The 15,521-nt window shown below is 51.5% G+C and overlaps 4 protein-coding genes across 4 annotated transcripts; 2 read left to right on the top strand and 2 right to left on the bottom strand.

Moving 5' to 3' along the window:
• Positions 1-849: 849 nt before the first annotated feature.
• Positions 850-3,906, top strand: CNBN0050 (hypothetical protein; the record flags this gene model as incomplete). The annotated part of the gene is made up of 4 exons (XM_766929.1): positions 850-1,084; positions 1,253-1,669; positions 1,727-2,109; positions 2,182-3,906. The coding sequence occupies 4 exons, from the start codon at positions 850-852 to the stop codon at positions 3,904-3,906; spliced, it is 2,760 nt and encodes a 919-aa protein (XP_772022.1).
• Positions 3,907-4,465: 559 nt separating this feature from the next.
• Positions 4,466-9,557, bottom strand: CNBN0060 (hypothetical protein; the record flags this gene model as incomplete). The annotated part of the gene is made up of 12 exons (XM_766930.1): positions 4,466-4,740; positions 4,797-5,796; positions 5,862-6,348; positions 6,415-6,581; positions 6,683-6,772; positions 6,860-7,020; positions 7,076-7,910; positions 7,979-8,575; positions 8,642-8,755; positions 8,822-8,925; positions 8,979-9,149; positions 9,218-9,557. 12 exons carry the CDS (start codon positions 9,555-9,557, stop codon positions 4,466-4,468), a joined length of 4,341 nt encoding a protein of 1,446 aa, XP_772023.1.
• A 177-nt stretch (positions 9,558-9,734) lies between these two features.
• Positions 9,735-12,351, top strand: CNBN0070 (hypothetical protein; the record flags this gene model as incomplete). The annotated part of the gene is made up of 12 exons (XM_766931.1): positions 9,735-9,985; positions 10,040-10,128; positions 10,209-10,312; positions 10,386-10,553; positions 10,628-10,719; positions 10,777-10,893; positions 10,987-11,157; positions 11,248-11,560; positions 11,637-11,930; positions 12,003-12,068; positions 12,129-12,156; positions 12,257-12,351. The coding sequence occupies 12 exons, from the start codon at positions 9,735-9,737 to the stop codon at positions 12,349-12,351; spliced, it is 1,788 nt and encodes a 595-aa protein (XP_772024.1).
• A 1,975-nt stretch (positions 12,352-14,326) lies between these two features.
• Positions 14,327-15,364, bottom strand: CNBN0080 (hypothetical protein; the record flags this gene model as incomplete). Its single annotated transcript, XM_766932.1, has 3 exons — positions 14,327-14,799; positions 14,848-15,275; positions 15,324-15,364. 3 exons carry the CDS (start codon positions 15,362-15,364, stop codon positions 14,327-14,329), a joined length of 942 nt encoding a protein of 313 aa, XP_772025.1.
• Positions 15,365-15,521: the final 157 nt, after the last annotated feature.

Here is a 15,521-nt window from a genome sequence, read left to right on the forward strand (position 1 = left end):
CACATTTATTTTCCTTTGTCTTCCTCTTGAGATGTCTGCATTATAAGCTCTACATCATGTATATATGATCTATCATAGTGGGAGGCATGATGCCGTTATGTTTGCGCGAAAGGAAGGCAAGGGCCGGGACACTCCCTATCCGCACCACGCGAACTGCACGTGGCTGGAATTACCTAATCAGGAAAACCCCGTGTCTAGAGGCAAACAAGACCAGGGGTGTTGTTATATGTTACATATTATGCATTCTACTCTATCCTCTCCATCCGCCCTCCATCCATCCCAGCAGCTTATTGTGAGTCCTACAGTCCTTCCTTTCTCAGTGATCCGCCCGAAGCGAACGTCTGTGCGGCTGAAGGGGAGTCACGACTCGGAAGCCAAACACGGGGCCGAGGGGAAAAACATCCCAAACAGGAAAGAACCCAAGATGGGTAATTCGCAGAGTTATATCTTATCGCTTCGCGTCCTTCAAATGTTATCCACTATCCATTCGCTATACCCGTATACTCCTTCCTGTTCGCGAGTCACAACACAGAGGAAATCATAGGCTCACCACATCCACCCTATTCCAATTGTCATTGGCTGGCCCTACGCGGGAGCTGAAGTAGTAACTCAGATCCGAATCAGCTGAAGGTGCAACCAAACATCCAACATCTCCTTTCTCCACTCCTTGCCTTGTCGTATTGCTTTAAGCATCTCATGCTGACCACGTGATAGTGCCACAAATATATCAGTAACGAGACAATCACTGTATCCAACATCCTCCAGTCTGGCGCAGGGGAACTGTAACATCTAGTTCGCTTCTGGTTTCACCTCCCCCGGAGTATCCCATCCAACCGATTCGACCAGAAAATGGAGGATTCCTATTCACCCCGCATTCGTACGCCTCATATGAATCATCTTCACCCTTCTCATCCTGCCCACCAGCATTCACATTCGCCGAGAACTGTGTCGATAACGATGGAGGACTACATTGCGGACGATAATGATAGAGGAGATGGATTGGGTATGGGTGAAATGGGTATGGGAAGTGGTTTTGGAGAAGGAGATTTCGGAGAAGGAATGGGAATTGATATGGATTTTGCCAGTAAGTCAGGTTGCGGTTTACTTGCGGAGCGAAGCGACATGGGGAGGAGACCGTTCTTGGAACTGGTTGAGAGGCGGATGTCGCATACTCCTGTATGGCGACAAGCGAGAAACAGGTGTCGTGATGGAAGAAATTAGCAAAAAGTACCAGCTAACTCATCTTTCGCAGCGTGCGCTCTTACTCCCACTTTATCACAACACTCGCTCTCTCGCCCTCCGACTAGTCACAGTCTTGCCGATGCTCCTTCAAGCGGTGGTCTCAATTCATCCGCTTTACCTTCCAGTGGGGGGATGAGTGGCACTATGCCATCGATCGGATACGGCGCTCAGCAACATCAGCATCGGCATCCTCAGGCGCAGCAACAACATCAACATCACGCTCATCAGTCTCAGCAGCAACAGCATCCTTCCCAACCTCATCCCACCTCCCAATCAAACCAACAAAGCCACCCACACGCGCATCATCAAGCGTATTCTCAGCCACACGCCCACACCCATACCGACCATATGCAGTCCATGCACCCTAATAGTGGAATGGACATGTTCCAGTCAGAGACGGGTTTAGAAGATGAAGACGATGAAGAAGGTGTGTACCTATCTCGAATTTTATTGTGTTGGCTGAACCTTGACTTTCGGATTACAGATACTCGAGCCAAACGTCCCCGCCCAAACACTTCCCAACCCTTCCATGCCTCCCGCGCACCTTCTCATCCTCACTCTAATTCCAATTCCCATTCTCACGACCCCGATGCGGAAAACGATAATGATAATGACAACGATGTTTCCGACAAGGACGAACCCCAACGACGTAAAATCAAGATTGAATACATACCTGACAAGTCTCGTCGACATATCACGTTTTCGAAGCGGAAGGCGGGTATCATGAAGAAGGCGTATGAGCTGTCGATTTTGACAGGAACGCAAGTGTTGTTATTGGTGGTATCTGAGACTGGGCTAGTCTACACATTCACGACGAACAAGTTGCAGCCTTTGGTGCAGAAGTCGGAGGGCAAGAATCTTATCCAAGTACGTTCTTTCATCTTTTTCCCTCTTTGTCGCAATACCTTTTATTGACATGGTCCTTTTCTTCTCCAATAGGCATGTCTCAACGCTCCTGATGGTTTCGGTCCCGACGGCGAACCTGTCGGACCCATGTCCGCTACGAAGTCGAAGAATGGTGGCTTGGCGATACGACCTCACAAGTTACCTGCTGGAGCAAGCGCGGCAATGGCGAAGAGTCAGGCCTTGTCAGCCGAGCAGAATGCCGCCCAGCTTCAAGCTCATGCCCAAACACAAGCTCAGGCGGCACAAGCCCATGCTCAAGCTCAAGCGCAGGTGCAAATGCAGGTGTCAGCCGCAGCACAGGCTCAAGCAACTGCTCAAGTTCAAGCTCACGCGGCGGCTAAAGCAGCCCAAGCCCAAAGACAACAAGCTCAGATACAATCTCATGTCCAGAATCAGAACTCTTCTCCGAATCCGAACCAGCCTGAGCTCAGTCGTCGAGAGCAACAACTGAAATCACTCTCAGCGCTCGGTATATCCGCGACACCCCCTACGACTTTGTCTACTCTTCCTCCATCCTCGGCTTCGATACCTTCGTTACCTTCTTTACCTGGATCGGGCTCAATGGGTTCTGTAACGCAAGTTCCGCCTATGACTTCGTCTGGGCAAGGAGGAGGTATGGGGAGGACCCCAACGCCAAGCCAACTGCATACGCCTACAATGGGACATGGGCCACTCGGTCAAGGTATTTCAACGCCTGTTACACCTCGCGCCAACGCCAATATGGCCGCAAACTCCAACAAAAACAACTTGGCCAATGCCAACCACTCGGTATCCGTATCATCCCCCGCTAATCGACCAAAGAAGCGGCTCCCTTCCCGCCGACGTCAAGCTTCTACCTCTTCAGCAGTCGGCGAGATGGGCATAAAGTTGGAGCAAGGAATGGATATACCGCCCGTGCCGAATTTGCCTGCTGAATATGTAGGATCCGGCCAGGCGAATGGGTCGTCACCTGGTGCTAGCGGATCATCTACTGGTAAAGGTCTCAGCGGAAAAGGAAAGGCCCAAGGTTTGGGTATAGGTATTGGTGTAAGCTCCCCTAGGATCGCGAGCTCTTCCGGTGCAGCGAGCCCCAAACTGGGATCAGGGGTAGGGGTGATGACCGGCACAATTGCGCAGAGGAGAGCGGAAGCGTCCGCGGCAAGGCTGGAGAGGATGGGTGGGGAGATCGATTCAGAGATGGGCGCTCAACATAGTCAGCATGGTCATCAACATCAACAACACCAGTATCATCACCAGCAACATTCGCCTTTATCCCCTATGTCAGTCTCGACATTCCATTATCCTCCTGAATACCGCCATCCCTCTTCTCATGCGCATAGCTACGCCCGCACTCTTCACCATTATCCTCATGCTGAGCACGGTCATCTTCAACCCCAGGCAGTCTCTGCTACCCAAGCACAAGCTCAAGCAGACGTGGAGAATGCCTACTACTACGGCACTCGTTCACCAAATTCGCAATCGCTCTCTGCAGCTGGTCTGGGCGACATGCGCCACATAAGTGACATGAACGATATGGGAGAGATGGGTGATTTGCGAGATATGAGGGAGATACGAGATATCCGCAATATGGGAGATATGGGCGATATGGGTGACATGGGTAATCTGGGTAGTATAAGCGACATGGGTGATATGGGTGATATGGGCGATATGGGCCACTTGCGTGAGATGGATGGCATGGATATGGAGATAGGAATGTTTGGCTCAGGTGAAGAGAGGGCAGGGAGGGAAGGAGGGAGGTTGATGGGTATTGGGATGTAAATCGTGGTGTCGAAAGAAGAGAACCGGGCAACGAACGCCACGAAGAATCGGTTGTTTCCCCTTTCGTGAGTACTTTAGGGTCCGCTCAATCTTACTCTGTTCTGCAACATCATCTAGCTAACTGGTCTCCTATGATAGCATCTTTTTGGCAAGGCTATTCTATCCGTTGGACAATAACAACTTTCTTCCTTTGCGTCTTTTTTCTTTTTTATCTTTGTGCTCTTTCTTTATATTCTCGCTATCACTTTAATGTGTTTGACTATCTCAACTTTTCGAGTTCATCTAACTGCAGTTATCAAGACAGTACCATGTAGAGGTTGTTCGAAAGAGTCCTTGGTGCGGGGAAAGTGGGAAGACAAATCAGTGTATTACTGTTCCTTATGAGTCTCATTATTTTTATATGATATGTTTGCTTAATGTGTGTGCGAAAATGAATATGCTTCTTTCTCATTTCGAACGTGACACAAATAAATCGTGATTCAGACGTAAGATTCATAGTAGTAGTGGAGATACTCGATATGATTACATTAATTTTTTTCCATTTCAACTGTTATCTCACTTAGCTCGTCTCACCAGCACCACCACCTCCAGCACCGCTGCCTGCCCCTCCTCCTCGTCCTCCACGCCCTCCCCTTGTCGCAGCCGCACCTCTTGGTCGCTTTAATAACCTCCCTCCCCTCTCTCCAGAACCTACCGCAGGTGAAGCGCTCCCAGCAGCAGCAGTCTGTGTGTTCTCGTTGGTAGTAATCTCTCCGTCTTCAGGTAAAGGACGCTTTGTGCCACTGGGTTCGGCTGTAGCTGGCGGTGTAGCGGCGGCAAGGGTAGCATTGACAGCTATTGCAGAACATGAGCAATGAAGAAGGGACCTCCAATACAAATAAAGTACTCACCACTCAATACAGGATTCGGTCGTCCTGTCGCTCCGCCTCGTCCCCTGGTCGCTGTTCCTCTTCCTCGGCCCCTCGTCGCTGTAACCTTTGCCGCCGCGGCGCCTTGAGCCGATCCCTCTTCCTGCTTCACTTCTTCTGTAGCTCCAGCCGGCGCCGCACTCTCAGCGGTCGCAGCAGCAGCCGATGTAGCCTCTCCCAGCTTCTTTTCCACTTCGGTCTTCTGTCTCTCCAAAGTTTTTCTCGAAATTTCCGCCGTCTTTACTTGCCTCTCAAGCGCCTTGATCTTGTTCTTGAGTTCCTCAACCTGCCCCTTGAGCTGCTTGATCTCCTCTTCCAATGCGGTCTTTTCGGCTTGGACAGCCTCGGCGACACGAGTTTCGAAAGTCGCTTCAAGCTCGGCAGTCTTCTTGGCGGTAGCTTCGGCGTCTATAACAGGTGTAGCAGGAGCGGGCGCGGAGGCAGTCGTAGATTGGGGTGCAAAAGTGGAGGCGGCAGCAGCGGCAGCGGTAGCAGCAGCAGTGGTAGCTTCTTCGAGGTCCTTGGCGAATTTGGATTGAAGCTCTGCCTCTCGCGCGGCGACTGCAGCCTTGACAGCTTCATCAATCTGCTCTTGAGAAGGCTTTGTCTCTTCAGTAGCAGTGGCGGTTGTGGTTGCGGCAGTGGTTCCGGTAACAGGACCAACAGCAGCATCGGCCGGTGCAGCGGAATTGGCGTTGATGTTTGCCGCTGCGGACTCGAGCTCAGTAAGTTTCCCTTCCAATTCTGAAACCTTGGCTTGCAGACTCTCGACACTCGTTTGGGTCATTTGTTTCTCCGAAATGAGTGCGTCAATTCTTGCCTTCATCTGTGCGTTTACGCGGTTCACTCGAGCGACATTGTTCTCATAGCGTTCGTCTCGCTCTTTGTCCTCTTGTGCGGCGGTGGCCTTGAGAGTTTCGAGGTCCTTTTCGGCCTGGGCGAGCTTTTCAGCAAGTTGGTTTTTCTCGTTTTGGAGCTCGGTCTAGAAAAAAGCGATATCAGCAATGCGATGTCTCGTGGCGGCAAAATGGATGTAGGGGAACTCACCAAGGCGGTGCTATCAGCCTGAGCTTGACCCTGCGCCTGTCCTTCCGTCTTCTGAGTGTTCGCCAACTCGGTCTGCAACCTCTGCACAGTTCCCTCCGCCTCCTCCACTTTCTTCTTCAACGTCTGCACCTCCTCCTCTGCTGCTTTCACCTTCTTCTCCGCTTCCTCCACCTTCCTTTCCCTCTCAGTAACCGCCTCCATATGAGTCTTGGCAGTATTTCCAATCTGCTCGTTCAGAGTATCCACGCGGCGCTTCCAGTTGAGTCCGATACGAAGTCTGTTCTCAGAGTCCGCCTTGGCCTTCTCGTAATCGGCTTGAACTTTGGCGAGCTCTTCGGCGCGAGTGGCAGCGAGGGCGGAGGCAGCCTCCTTTTCGGCCCGGAGAGAGGTGGTGGCAGCGTCGAGGCGGGATTCGAAATCTTGAGACTTTTTTTCGGCTTCGCGAGTGGCAGCTCGAGCTTGTTCAATTTGCTCACGAAGAGCCGTCCTATTCATAATGTCAGCTTTGTAAAAAAAATAAATGGTCAAAAGCGAATAACGAGGAGAAACTTACGCTTCACGTTGTACCTCCTCGATTCGCTTCTCCAGCCCCTCTTTCTCCTCAACCCTACTCTTCTCGGCCTCGTTCGCAACATTCTGAAGGTTGTCAGTCAACTGCTGAAGCTTGACGCGTTCGGCTTGTACTTGTGCAAAGTCGGATTGCAACCGAGCCTCGACGCTCTATTCCCACCAAGGCGCGAAAAATCGATGATCAGTTTTATTCCCAATGGAAGGTGAAAGGGTGGGAGGGGAAGGGATGGAAGGGGATCTCATAGGCGTACCTTCCACTGATCCTTCTCGGCACGGAGCATGGCAGCTTCATTCCTCAACCTATCAGATTCCGCTTGTCGAGCCGCAACTTGCTCGAGCGCCTATCAAGCGACCAAATGCCAATCAGCATTTACCCCATATCTCAAATGACGTGAAGTTGGGAAACGAAAAAGGGAACTTGGACGCACCGCTCGCTGCTCATTATAAGCCTGGGCGACAGCACCCTGCAACTGCCTCAACTGCGTCTCAAGCCCCGCAAACTCTGTCTTTTGCTGTTGACTCGCTTCGGTAAGCGCCTTGGCTTGTTCTATCATTCGGCAAATAAGAAAGAGTCGGGTCATCAGTACATCTTATTCTTTTGGTCGTCGACAAAAATGAGAATTGAATTGGAGTCAGGCACTTACCTTCAAGCAACCCGACCTTGGCCTCTGCCCTAGCCTTCTCCACATCAGCCCTCGCCGCTTCCTCCATCTTCTTCCTAATCTCCTTCCTCGCTTCCTCCAAATCGCCATGAGCCTTTTCTTTAAGGACATCCAACTCTGCTTGGAGGGTAGCGAGTTGCTGGTTCGACGACGTTTCGGTATCTTCATCCAAAGGCCCGTGACCGTGCTGGGTACCGTGGGCGCCAGGATAACCAGAAGAAGCGGAGATAGACCATCGAAGGCCTTCACCCTTTGAGAGCAACTTGGAGAACAAATCCCTCTCCCTCGTAACGTCTCCCACCCTCTTTTGGGCATCCAACAAATCCTTATGAAGCTTCTTTATCATCTCCGTAGCCTCATCCAGCGTCCTACCCGTCACCTCATCCTCCTCCTCCCCTTCTGCCCTCGCAATTTCCCGCTCATCAAGCTTCTTCATCAGACTCCTCGTAATCTTCAAGAGCCGTTGATTCTGCTCTTGCAGTGAGCGGATAGAGCGGAATTCGACAAGATGGTCGGTGATGATATCCCCAGTCGGACCCACTTCGGCATCACCGTCCATAGGGACAGAAGCGAGTGATGGGTCATCCTTGATGGCAATCTGGCGGAGGAGTGTTTTGACTTGTCGAGAAAGGTCGTCAACCGAAGATTGGAGGGAAGAAACTTCAGAGGTATGGTGGGTAGATGCTGCTTGAAGAGATTTTACTTCATTTTGGAGGGCGTCCCGCGTGGAAATGACAGAGGCAAGTTCGGAGGCGAGGGCATTGGCGCGTTCGATGGCGCGAGCGTGTTCGGCCGCTTGCTCATCGAGGATGGGTTTCTGTCAAGTTGTAAATTAATTTAGTCCCTGCTTAATGACCTATCAAAAGAAAAAAGATTTGAACCCACTTTTTCATTGAGCTCCTGGCTAATTTCATCCAGCAAATTTGTCAACCTCTCCACCTCCCCTTCTGCCGCTTGCAATCTACTCTCCTGAATCGTAAAGTCCGTATACAACTGTGTATAACTCTTCCCATCTTTTCTCATCTCCCCTACCACCGCCGCTGAAGCACTCACATAACCTCCTCTACCCTCCGCCATGTCAAGTCTATCTGCAATATTCTTCAACTCGCCCATCTTTTTCTCCACCTCCTTCCTCATCCTCTCCTCCTTCTTCACCTTGGCTTCCCAATTCTTTTCTCTCTCTTCGTGAGCTGACGCCATATTTTCCAGCTCCGCCTCTCTCTCAAGCACAGTCGATCTCGCCTCATCCAACCGGCGTTCGAGAAGACGGTTGGCTTCTTCCATCGCAAGCACATCAACAGCAACGGCGGCCTTGTTGGCAGCGGCAGTGGAAGTGAGAGTTGCAATAGAAGCGTGGGCCTCGGCTAAACGGGAAGACTGGTCGTTGTATGCACGCTGAAGGGAGCGATGGGACTGTTCAAGTGTGTTGAGTCGGGTGAGGAGAGATTCATTTTCGGCTCGGAATTTACTTTGATCAGATTGCTACATGTCTCATCAGCTCTCTTCCCTTTCACATCTGCTTTGGCGTAATCAGAAGAGCAAACTTACAGCTTCAGCGCGGTACTTGCCGAACCGCTCTTCAACCTCCGAAACAGCCTTGCTCAGAGAGATAATCTCAGCACGGGCGCTTTCCAAAGCTTGAATGCTTCTCTTCTCGTTAAACTAAGTAGAAATCAGGCATCGTCAGCAGGGATGGTCAGCGGTTTAAGTAGAGACGCAAAAACGAACTTTGGCAGTCTCAGTGATCATCCTCAACTCGGAGACTTCAACATCGAGATGCGCAATCTTTTGGGCAGCATCCGTCTTGGCCGATCTCAAAGCGTACAATTCCTCTACAGAAACGGAATCAGTTCGATTACTTTGTGAGCTTCAGGATGATACTTACGGATATTCTTGTTTGATCGCTGGTGCAGCCTTTCAGCTTCTTCGTATAATTCCTTCTTCTCCCTCTCTATCGAATCTAAACGGGTCTGCAACACTGAAAGTTCGGAAGTGGTTTTGTGATGGGATGATTGAAGGTTTGAAAGCTGCGTGCGGAGCTGATTCGAGGCAGCCACTAAGCGAAATATTATCAGTGACCTTGACTTGCCTAGCACACGAGTAGAGCATGAACAAAAAACCTACCCGCTCCATCTCTCTCCCCAACCACCCCTTCCTTCTCCGTACTCAGCTTCCCGACTTGCTCCTCCAGCTCTCTGACTCTTTTATGTGCATCCGCTAGAGCCTGTTCTTGCTCAATCTGTTGTCGGATATCATCCGGAAGAGGTACAGCCTGTGTAATGTCTGTTTGAGGTGCTGTGGATGGGAGTGTTTCGCCCTGTTGCGCGGCGGCAAGCTGTGGAGGAGGTTGCTGTGGGAGTTGTGTGGACTGCCCTGGTTGATCAGGGTTATCCTGGTGTGTTTGTCCCTCTGACATTGCTGAGAGACGAGGGTGGTTCTCTGGTGATGAGAATAACCTATGCATCGGAAGAAGACGAGCAAGTGAGCGTTTGTTGGGCCGCACCTCAGTTGCTTTTCCTCCTATTTACGTAACATTTTTCCCCATGATGTCACGACTTGTCACATTGCGAGTGCTTCCCGAAAACCCCCTTTGTTTTCCATTTCCTCCCCATATATTCCTTGCTTTCGCTGACTACTCACGATGTCCAGTCTACCCAACCAATCCCTCCCGGCAGAACCGCAACCTGGCGTAGAGGAAGTCCTCGACAAATTCCAGAAACTCGGAGAAGAAGCCGTCGAGGAAGATGCCGGTGAAGATGATGCCGATGCCGCTGAGGAGGATGGCGATGAACAGCCTGAGGATGGTGAGGGAGGGGAAGGTCTTGGAGACAAGAAGAAGAAAAAGAAGAAGAAGAAGAAGGGAAAGGCTAGCAAAGCTGTCGAAAAGCTCAAGTTCGTGTCTTTTGTGTTTCCCAACAGTATCATCTCTGACTTCGCGTCGTGTAGGACTATCGCTACAGGTCAAGCCCCTCAGGAAGTCATCAATGCTGTAAGAGGGCAGATGGATTCCTCTGATAGCAAGGCCGCTACCGACGGTAAGTTTTGTCGTCCCAGTCCATCCCATCTCGACTTGCCCCACCCAATTTTCAAGGCTGACAAAAAAGACGGGCTGTAGAGGAGATTCGACGTGCTTTGAAAGCGGCGGATTTGATGAAGATCCTTGATGGTAAAATAGCTTTGGGCAATAAGTCTGGTACCAAGAACCTCGGCGAGCACAAGGTAGGCACTCTTTCCCCGACCTCAGACCATTACCGTTTCATCTGCTGTTTCAAGCACTTATGCCTCTCAATAGTTTTGGAAGACCCAGCCCGTTCCTCAGATCACCGGTTCCGGCGCTCCAGCTCCTATTGAAGAAGGCCCTATCGACGATCCCAAAACCCCCGCAGACGTCAGACAAGAACCTGGGGTTTTACCCGCTGGATTCGAATGGAGTACTATCGATATCAATGACGAGGAGCAAGTAAGTTTCTGCCTCAATCTTTCGTGTCTTTTATGATACCGTTAGCTGCAGCTCATTCATATCCTTTTACTCAGAGTAAAGAAGTTTACGTCCTGTTATGCGAAAATTATGTAGAGGATGACGATGCCATGTTCCGATTTAACTACTCTAGAGAATTCTTACTCTGGTACGTGTATACTAAATCAGCAAGTCGGGTTTTACGCTCGCTAATATCCTTGTTCAGGGCACTTACCGCTCCGGGATACTTGCCAGACTGGCACATTGGTGTACGCGTACAAAAGACAAAGAAACTTGTTGCTTTCATTTCTGGTATCAAGATTGACATTCGCGTTCGTGCCAAGTAAGTCACATCTCTCTACTTTTTACGTTGCAATCAATACCCTAGCAGCCTAAATGCCCTGTATGCTGACCTCTCCATCCACCTCCCCTTTAGGACATTCCCCGCGGCCGAGATCAACTTTCTTTGCGTCCACAAAAAACTCCGATCCAAGCGCCTCGCACCGGTATTAATCAAAGAAGTCACCCGACGAGTCAATTTGACAAATATCTGGCAAGCCATCTACACTGCTGGTGTCATCCTCCCTACTCCTATCGGTACCTGTCGGTAAGTCAAAACATGCTGCTCTCCAGTCCCCTTCCCATGCATTTTCAGGACTGACGTATTCGACCCCCAATTTCATCCCTATCTCCACAGATACTTCCATCGCAACCTCAACCCCCCCAAACTCGTCGACATTGGCTTCTCCCCCCTTCCCCGGGGAAGCACCATCGCTCGTCTCGTACAACAATACTCTGTTCCCTCTCACCCCCGTATCCCCGGTTTCCGCGAGATGAAAAAGGAAGACGTGCCCCAAGTTGGAGCTCTGTTGAGGAGATATTTGGATAGGTTCGATGTGGCGCAAGCGTTCAGGGATGATGACGAGGTTGAGCATTGGCTTTTGAGTGGACAGGGGAAGGAGGTGGGCGGGAGGAGGGTAGAGCAGGTCGTTTGGGCCTATGTCGTCGAGGTGGGTTTTATCTCTTTTCCTTTTCTTTGTCCCATATCCAAGCCAACTTTGACCCCTTTGCCTTTTCTTTACAAAGGACCCAACAACCCACCGTATCACCGACCTCATCTCCTTCTACGCCCTCCCCTCAACCATCATGAAACACCCCAAACACAACTTGCTCAATGCCGCTTACATGTTCTACTACGCTACCGACGTCGTCTTCCCGCCCTCATCCTCTTCTGCCAACTCTGATGTCGATGTCGATGCCAATGCCGGAGAAAGCTCGGTAGCGGCTGTGGGTACGGGAGGGGAAGATGCGAAAACGAAGAAAAAGTTGGAGACGAGGTTGAATGCGCTGACTGCGGATATACTGATCATCGCCAAACAGGTGAGGCTCTTTACACCTCCCTTTTCCAAACGATGGAGAAAACTCATACCTCCTCTTTTCCTTTTTACCTAGGCCGGTTTCGATGTCTTCAACGCACTGACGTTACTCGACAACAACATGTTCTTGCAAGAACAAAAGGTGAGCAACCCTCCCACTTTCATACTCCCATGCTAACCCTTTTTTTTTTTCTCGTCATAGTTCGGACCAGGCGATGGATACCTCAACTGTAAGTCCGTCCCTCGTCCCCTGTGCATTAAATTCCCCTATCCTATTCGCATTCGAAAATTCAATGACCATCACGCTGACCAAACGGTGATTATCTATAGATTACCTGTACAACTGGAACTGCGCCCCTATCGATGGCGGACATCATTCCACAACCGCCAAACAAGGATCCAAGATCGGCGTTGTCATGCTCTAACCTCAGCCATCTCCAATCGCTCAATTCTCTTCGACCGCGCCAAGCGGGTAGGATAATCTCCTTGACATTTTTTGATACAATACTACGCTACTGCTATGACATGCATACCTTGCAGAAAAAAAAGAAAAAAAAAGTTAAGACTTGCGGTCATTGCAACCTCCCATTCCAATCGCAGGGGTCTCATCATGTAACACTCCAACACTCCAGGAAAAGAAGGGAGACTGAATATTTTTGATCACAGTCCGGTTGCTTGGATGATATACACCAACCCAAGGATGAGCACAGCTTCTGCCACCAAGAGCCGCCACTGTTTCTTCATCCAACCGACCGTCTTGAACTGGATAATCACGCCAATATCAAACATCAAAGGCAAGGTAAAGGGGTCAATTCAATCGCATCAGCTCCCTGACGATCGTAACTCGGCGCGGCGAGTCGAGGAATAGTAGATGGTATTCTGACTTACCCCGGGTACGTCTGGTCCGAAGGGAAGACCTTCGAATGCTACTTCAAACCATCCATCTTCTTTATCGTGTCTCTTTTTCTCCTTTGAGGAATGGGCGAATGAGCGGTGCGTGTGCTCATGTCTGTTTTTATGCCTCTGCTTCCTTTTTTTCTTGGAGCTTTCTTTGGTGGTAAGCGCTCTTTCTTCTTGTTCTCCATTCTCGCTTTCCACCGCTCTTTCCCGTTGTTCTTCACCTTCATCTGCTGCCTCGTCCTGGGATGGATGATTATTTAACAATGCTGCGGATATCGATTCTTTTTCGCTTTCACGCCCACAACCGTTGTCACTCCGTCCTTCTTCTCCATCTACGTTTTGACCATCATCTGATTCTCTCTCTATCACAACCCTTTCCACATCCTCTTCGTTATCTCCATTTTCGTTGGCTCGGCGGCCTGTACTCGTGCCTTTTTGATCACTTTTCTCACTATCGCCATACTCGTAAGCACTGATGATATCATCCTCTCCTTCCTCGTTTTTTGAATCCCCATCCCCTTTTGGCTGTTGTCTTGATGCATTCGGGACGCTCAAAAGCGGCTCGTCGGTTTTTTCCCTCACCTTGTCCTCTTGCCGGTCAACATTTTTAGAGTTTGGAAATGGGTGCGGGTCATGGGGTAGGCCGAAGGAAGGACGATCTCTTCCCCTTCGACTATCATCTTTCCCCTTCTTCGGAAGGCTTACAGAAGGGTTAGGGTTAGAAAGGTTAGAAAGGTTAGAAAGGTTATAAAGGTTATATCCAGCGCCTGGAGGGAGGTTTGGTATGTCATCAACCGTCTTGCCCATAGTGTTACTTGCAGGGGTCAGAGGCGGATAAGAAATGGATGCGTCAAGGGGACGCCCGGTGCGCCTACGAGCCGGCGGTCTGGGGAGAGACAACATCGAACCCGAGCTCGTCGTCGATACGCCGCTCCTCGTCCTCGTCACCACCACCGAACAATCTAAATACCCATCCATACCCCCCCATTCCTTCTCGGGATACGAAACCGTCTCAAAAACCACCCAAACCTCTCTTCCCAGCCCCAGCCCCTTTGGCCCCTTTCGCAAAGACTTGACGACCGGTTCCCTCGGGCGATCGAACAGCGTCGTCTCAGCAAGCGGCCGAATAAGCGTGATCGTACGGTCTACCGAAAGTCTGGATGGGGCGACACGAAGCTTGTCTGCAAGGCGGTTAAACCCAAACGCCTTGGGAAATGGATTCATGTCAGCGAGGGCCAAGGGTTTCCGGAATGATACCTACCGGCGCATTGAAGGGCGGATGAGGGTGGGGATCTTTATCGAGTATCTCGATGATGGCGGCAATGATCTGGCCGTCGGCTGGAGATTTCAAGGGCATTGTATGAGCTAATGGTGTTGCAATACATTGACTCGGTTTTATCACGCTAGATACGACATCCTTTATCAAACAAGAAAGGAACAAGCGATGGTATGGTACACGGTTACATGGAAGAATCTAAAAGACTATATCTAAAGAGTTGACTACTTTCTCTTGCCCTTCTTGCCCGTCGTCTTTGGCCTCAGTTTCCCACCTTCCCCACTAAACCTGAGCGCTTTCCTCACATTCAACCCGCCCTGGACACCCTCTCCGCCCCTCTTCGACTTGTTCGTTTCGCCCCTCTCGACCCGCTTGAGCACGGACAGCTGCCTCTCCTTTTCCGTGCCCTCGCTTCCACCAGGGATATTCGCGTCGAATTTCCGTTTCATGCCCCTCGCTTTCGGCTCGCCCTCAATCTTGTTATCAAACTTGCCCAAGGACGCGGTGGACGTCTTGGAGATGAGCATGTTCCTGTTGAGCTCTTCCTTGCGGGCTGCGCGCTCCGAGGCGGCGGTGGCGCGGGCGGCGGTGACAGAGGCCGAGGCGACGGCGAGGTTGGCCGAGTGCTGCTTGGTGTTCTGGGCGATGCGCGCCTTGCGCTCGCCGCGCGCCGTCTTTCCCGGGTCCTGGTCGGCTTCTGGAAAGCGTCAGCGCAAAGAGTCAACAGGACGAAAGACAGACGCACCGTCGCCGGGCTTGACTTCATGCAGCCACTGGTCCTCCTTGTCCTTGTTCTTGCCAAACCTGCCCCAGCGCGGGACCCACTCCTGGCGCTCCTCGTCCCACACGTCCTTCTCCTTCTTCCTGTGGCTTATGCCCTTTTCCTTGGCGAAGCGCTCCCACTTGGTGGGGGCCTTTGGCGTGGGCAGGGGCTTCTCCCTGGGGAGGAGGGTGGTGGGCGGGGGGAAGGCGGTGACGGGGCCGGCGGAGGAGGGGGTGGTGGGGAGGGCGAAGAGGGCGGCGACGAGGGCGTGGGTGGAGGTGAGGGTGAGCTGGAGCAGGTGGCGCTCGCGGTCGGCGTACGCTGCGGGGTCGAGGGGGGAGGCGTCAAAGGCGGCGAGCAGGGCGGGGTCGGTGTGGACGGGTGCGGCGCGGGGGAGGACGGCGGTGGTGCTGCGGCTGTCAGCGGGGGATGACACGGGGGGAGCTGGCACGACTTACTTGCTGGCGGTGTACTCGTCGAGCACGTGGGAGACGTCCATGGCGGGGGGGCGAGAGAATCAAGGTATCTGCGAATATCTGCAAGTTATCTGAGAATTATCTGAGAATATCTGCGAAATATCGACGCCCGGAGAAAACACAGAAACTCACTCACGGATATTCGCTCGGGGCCGCACGGACCAATCTCACCGCGGGGAT

Source organism: Cryptococcus neoformans, chromosome 14, assembly GCF_000149385.1.
Source record: "Cryptococcus neoformans var. neoformans B-3501A chromosome 14, whole genome shotgun sequence".
Lineage (NCBI taxonomy): Eukaryota > Fungi > Basidiomycota > Tremellomycetes > Tremellales > Cryptococcaceae > Cryptococcus > Cryptococcus deneoformans.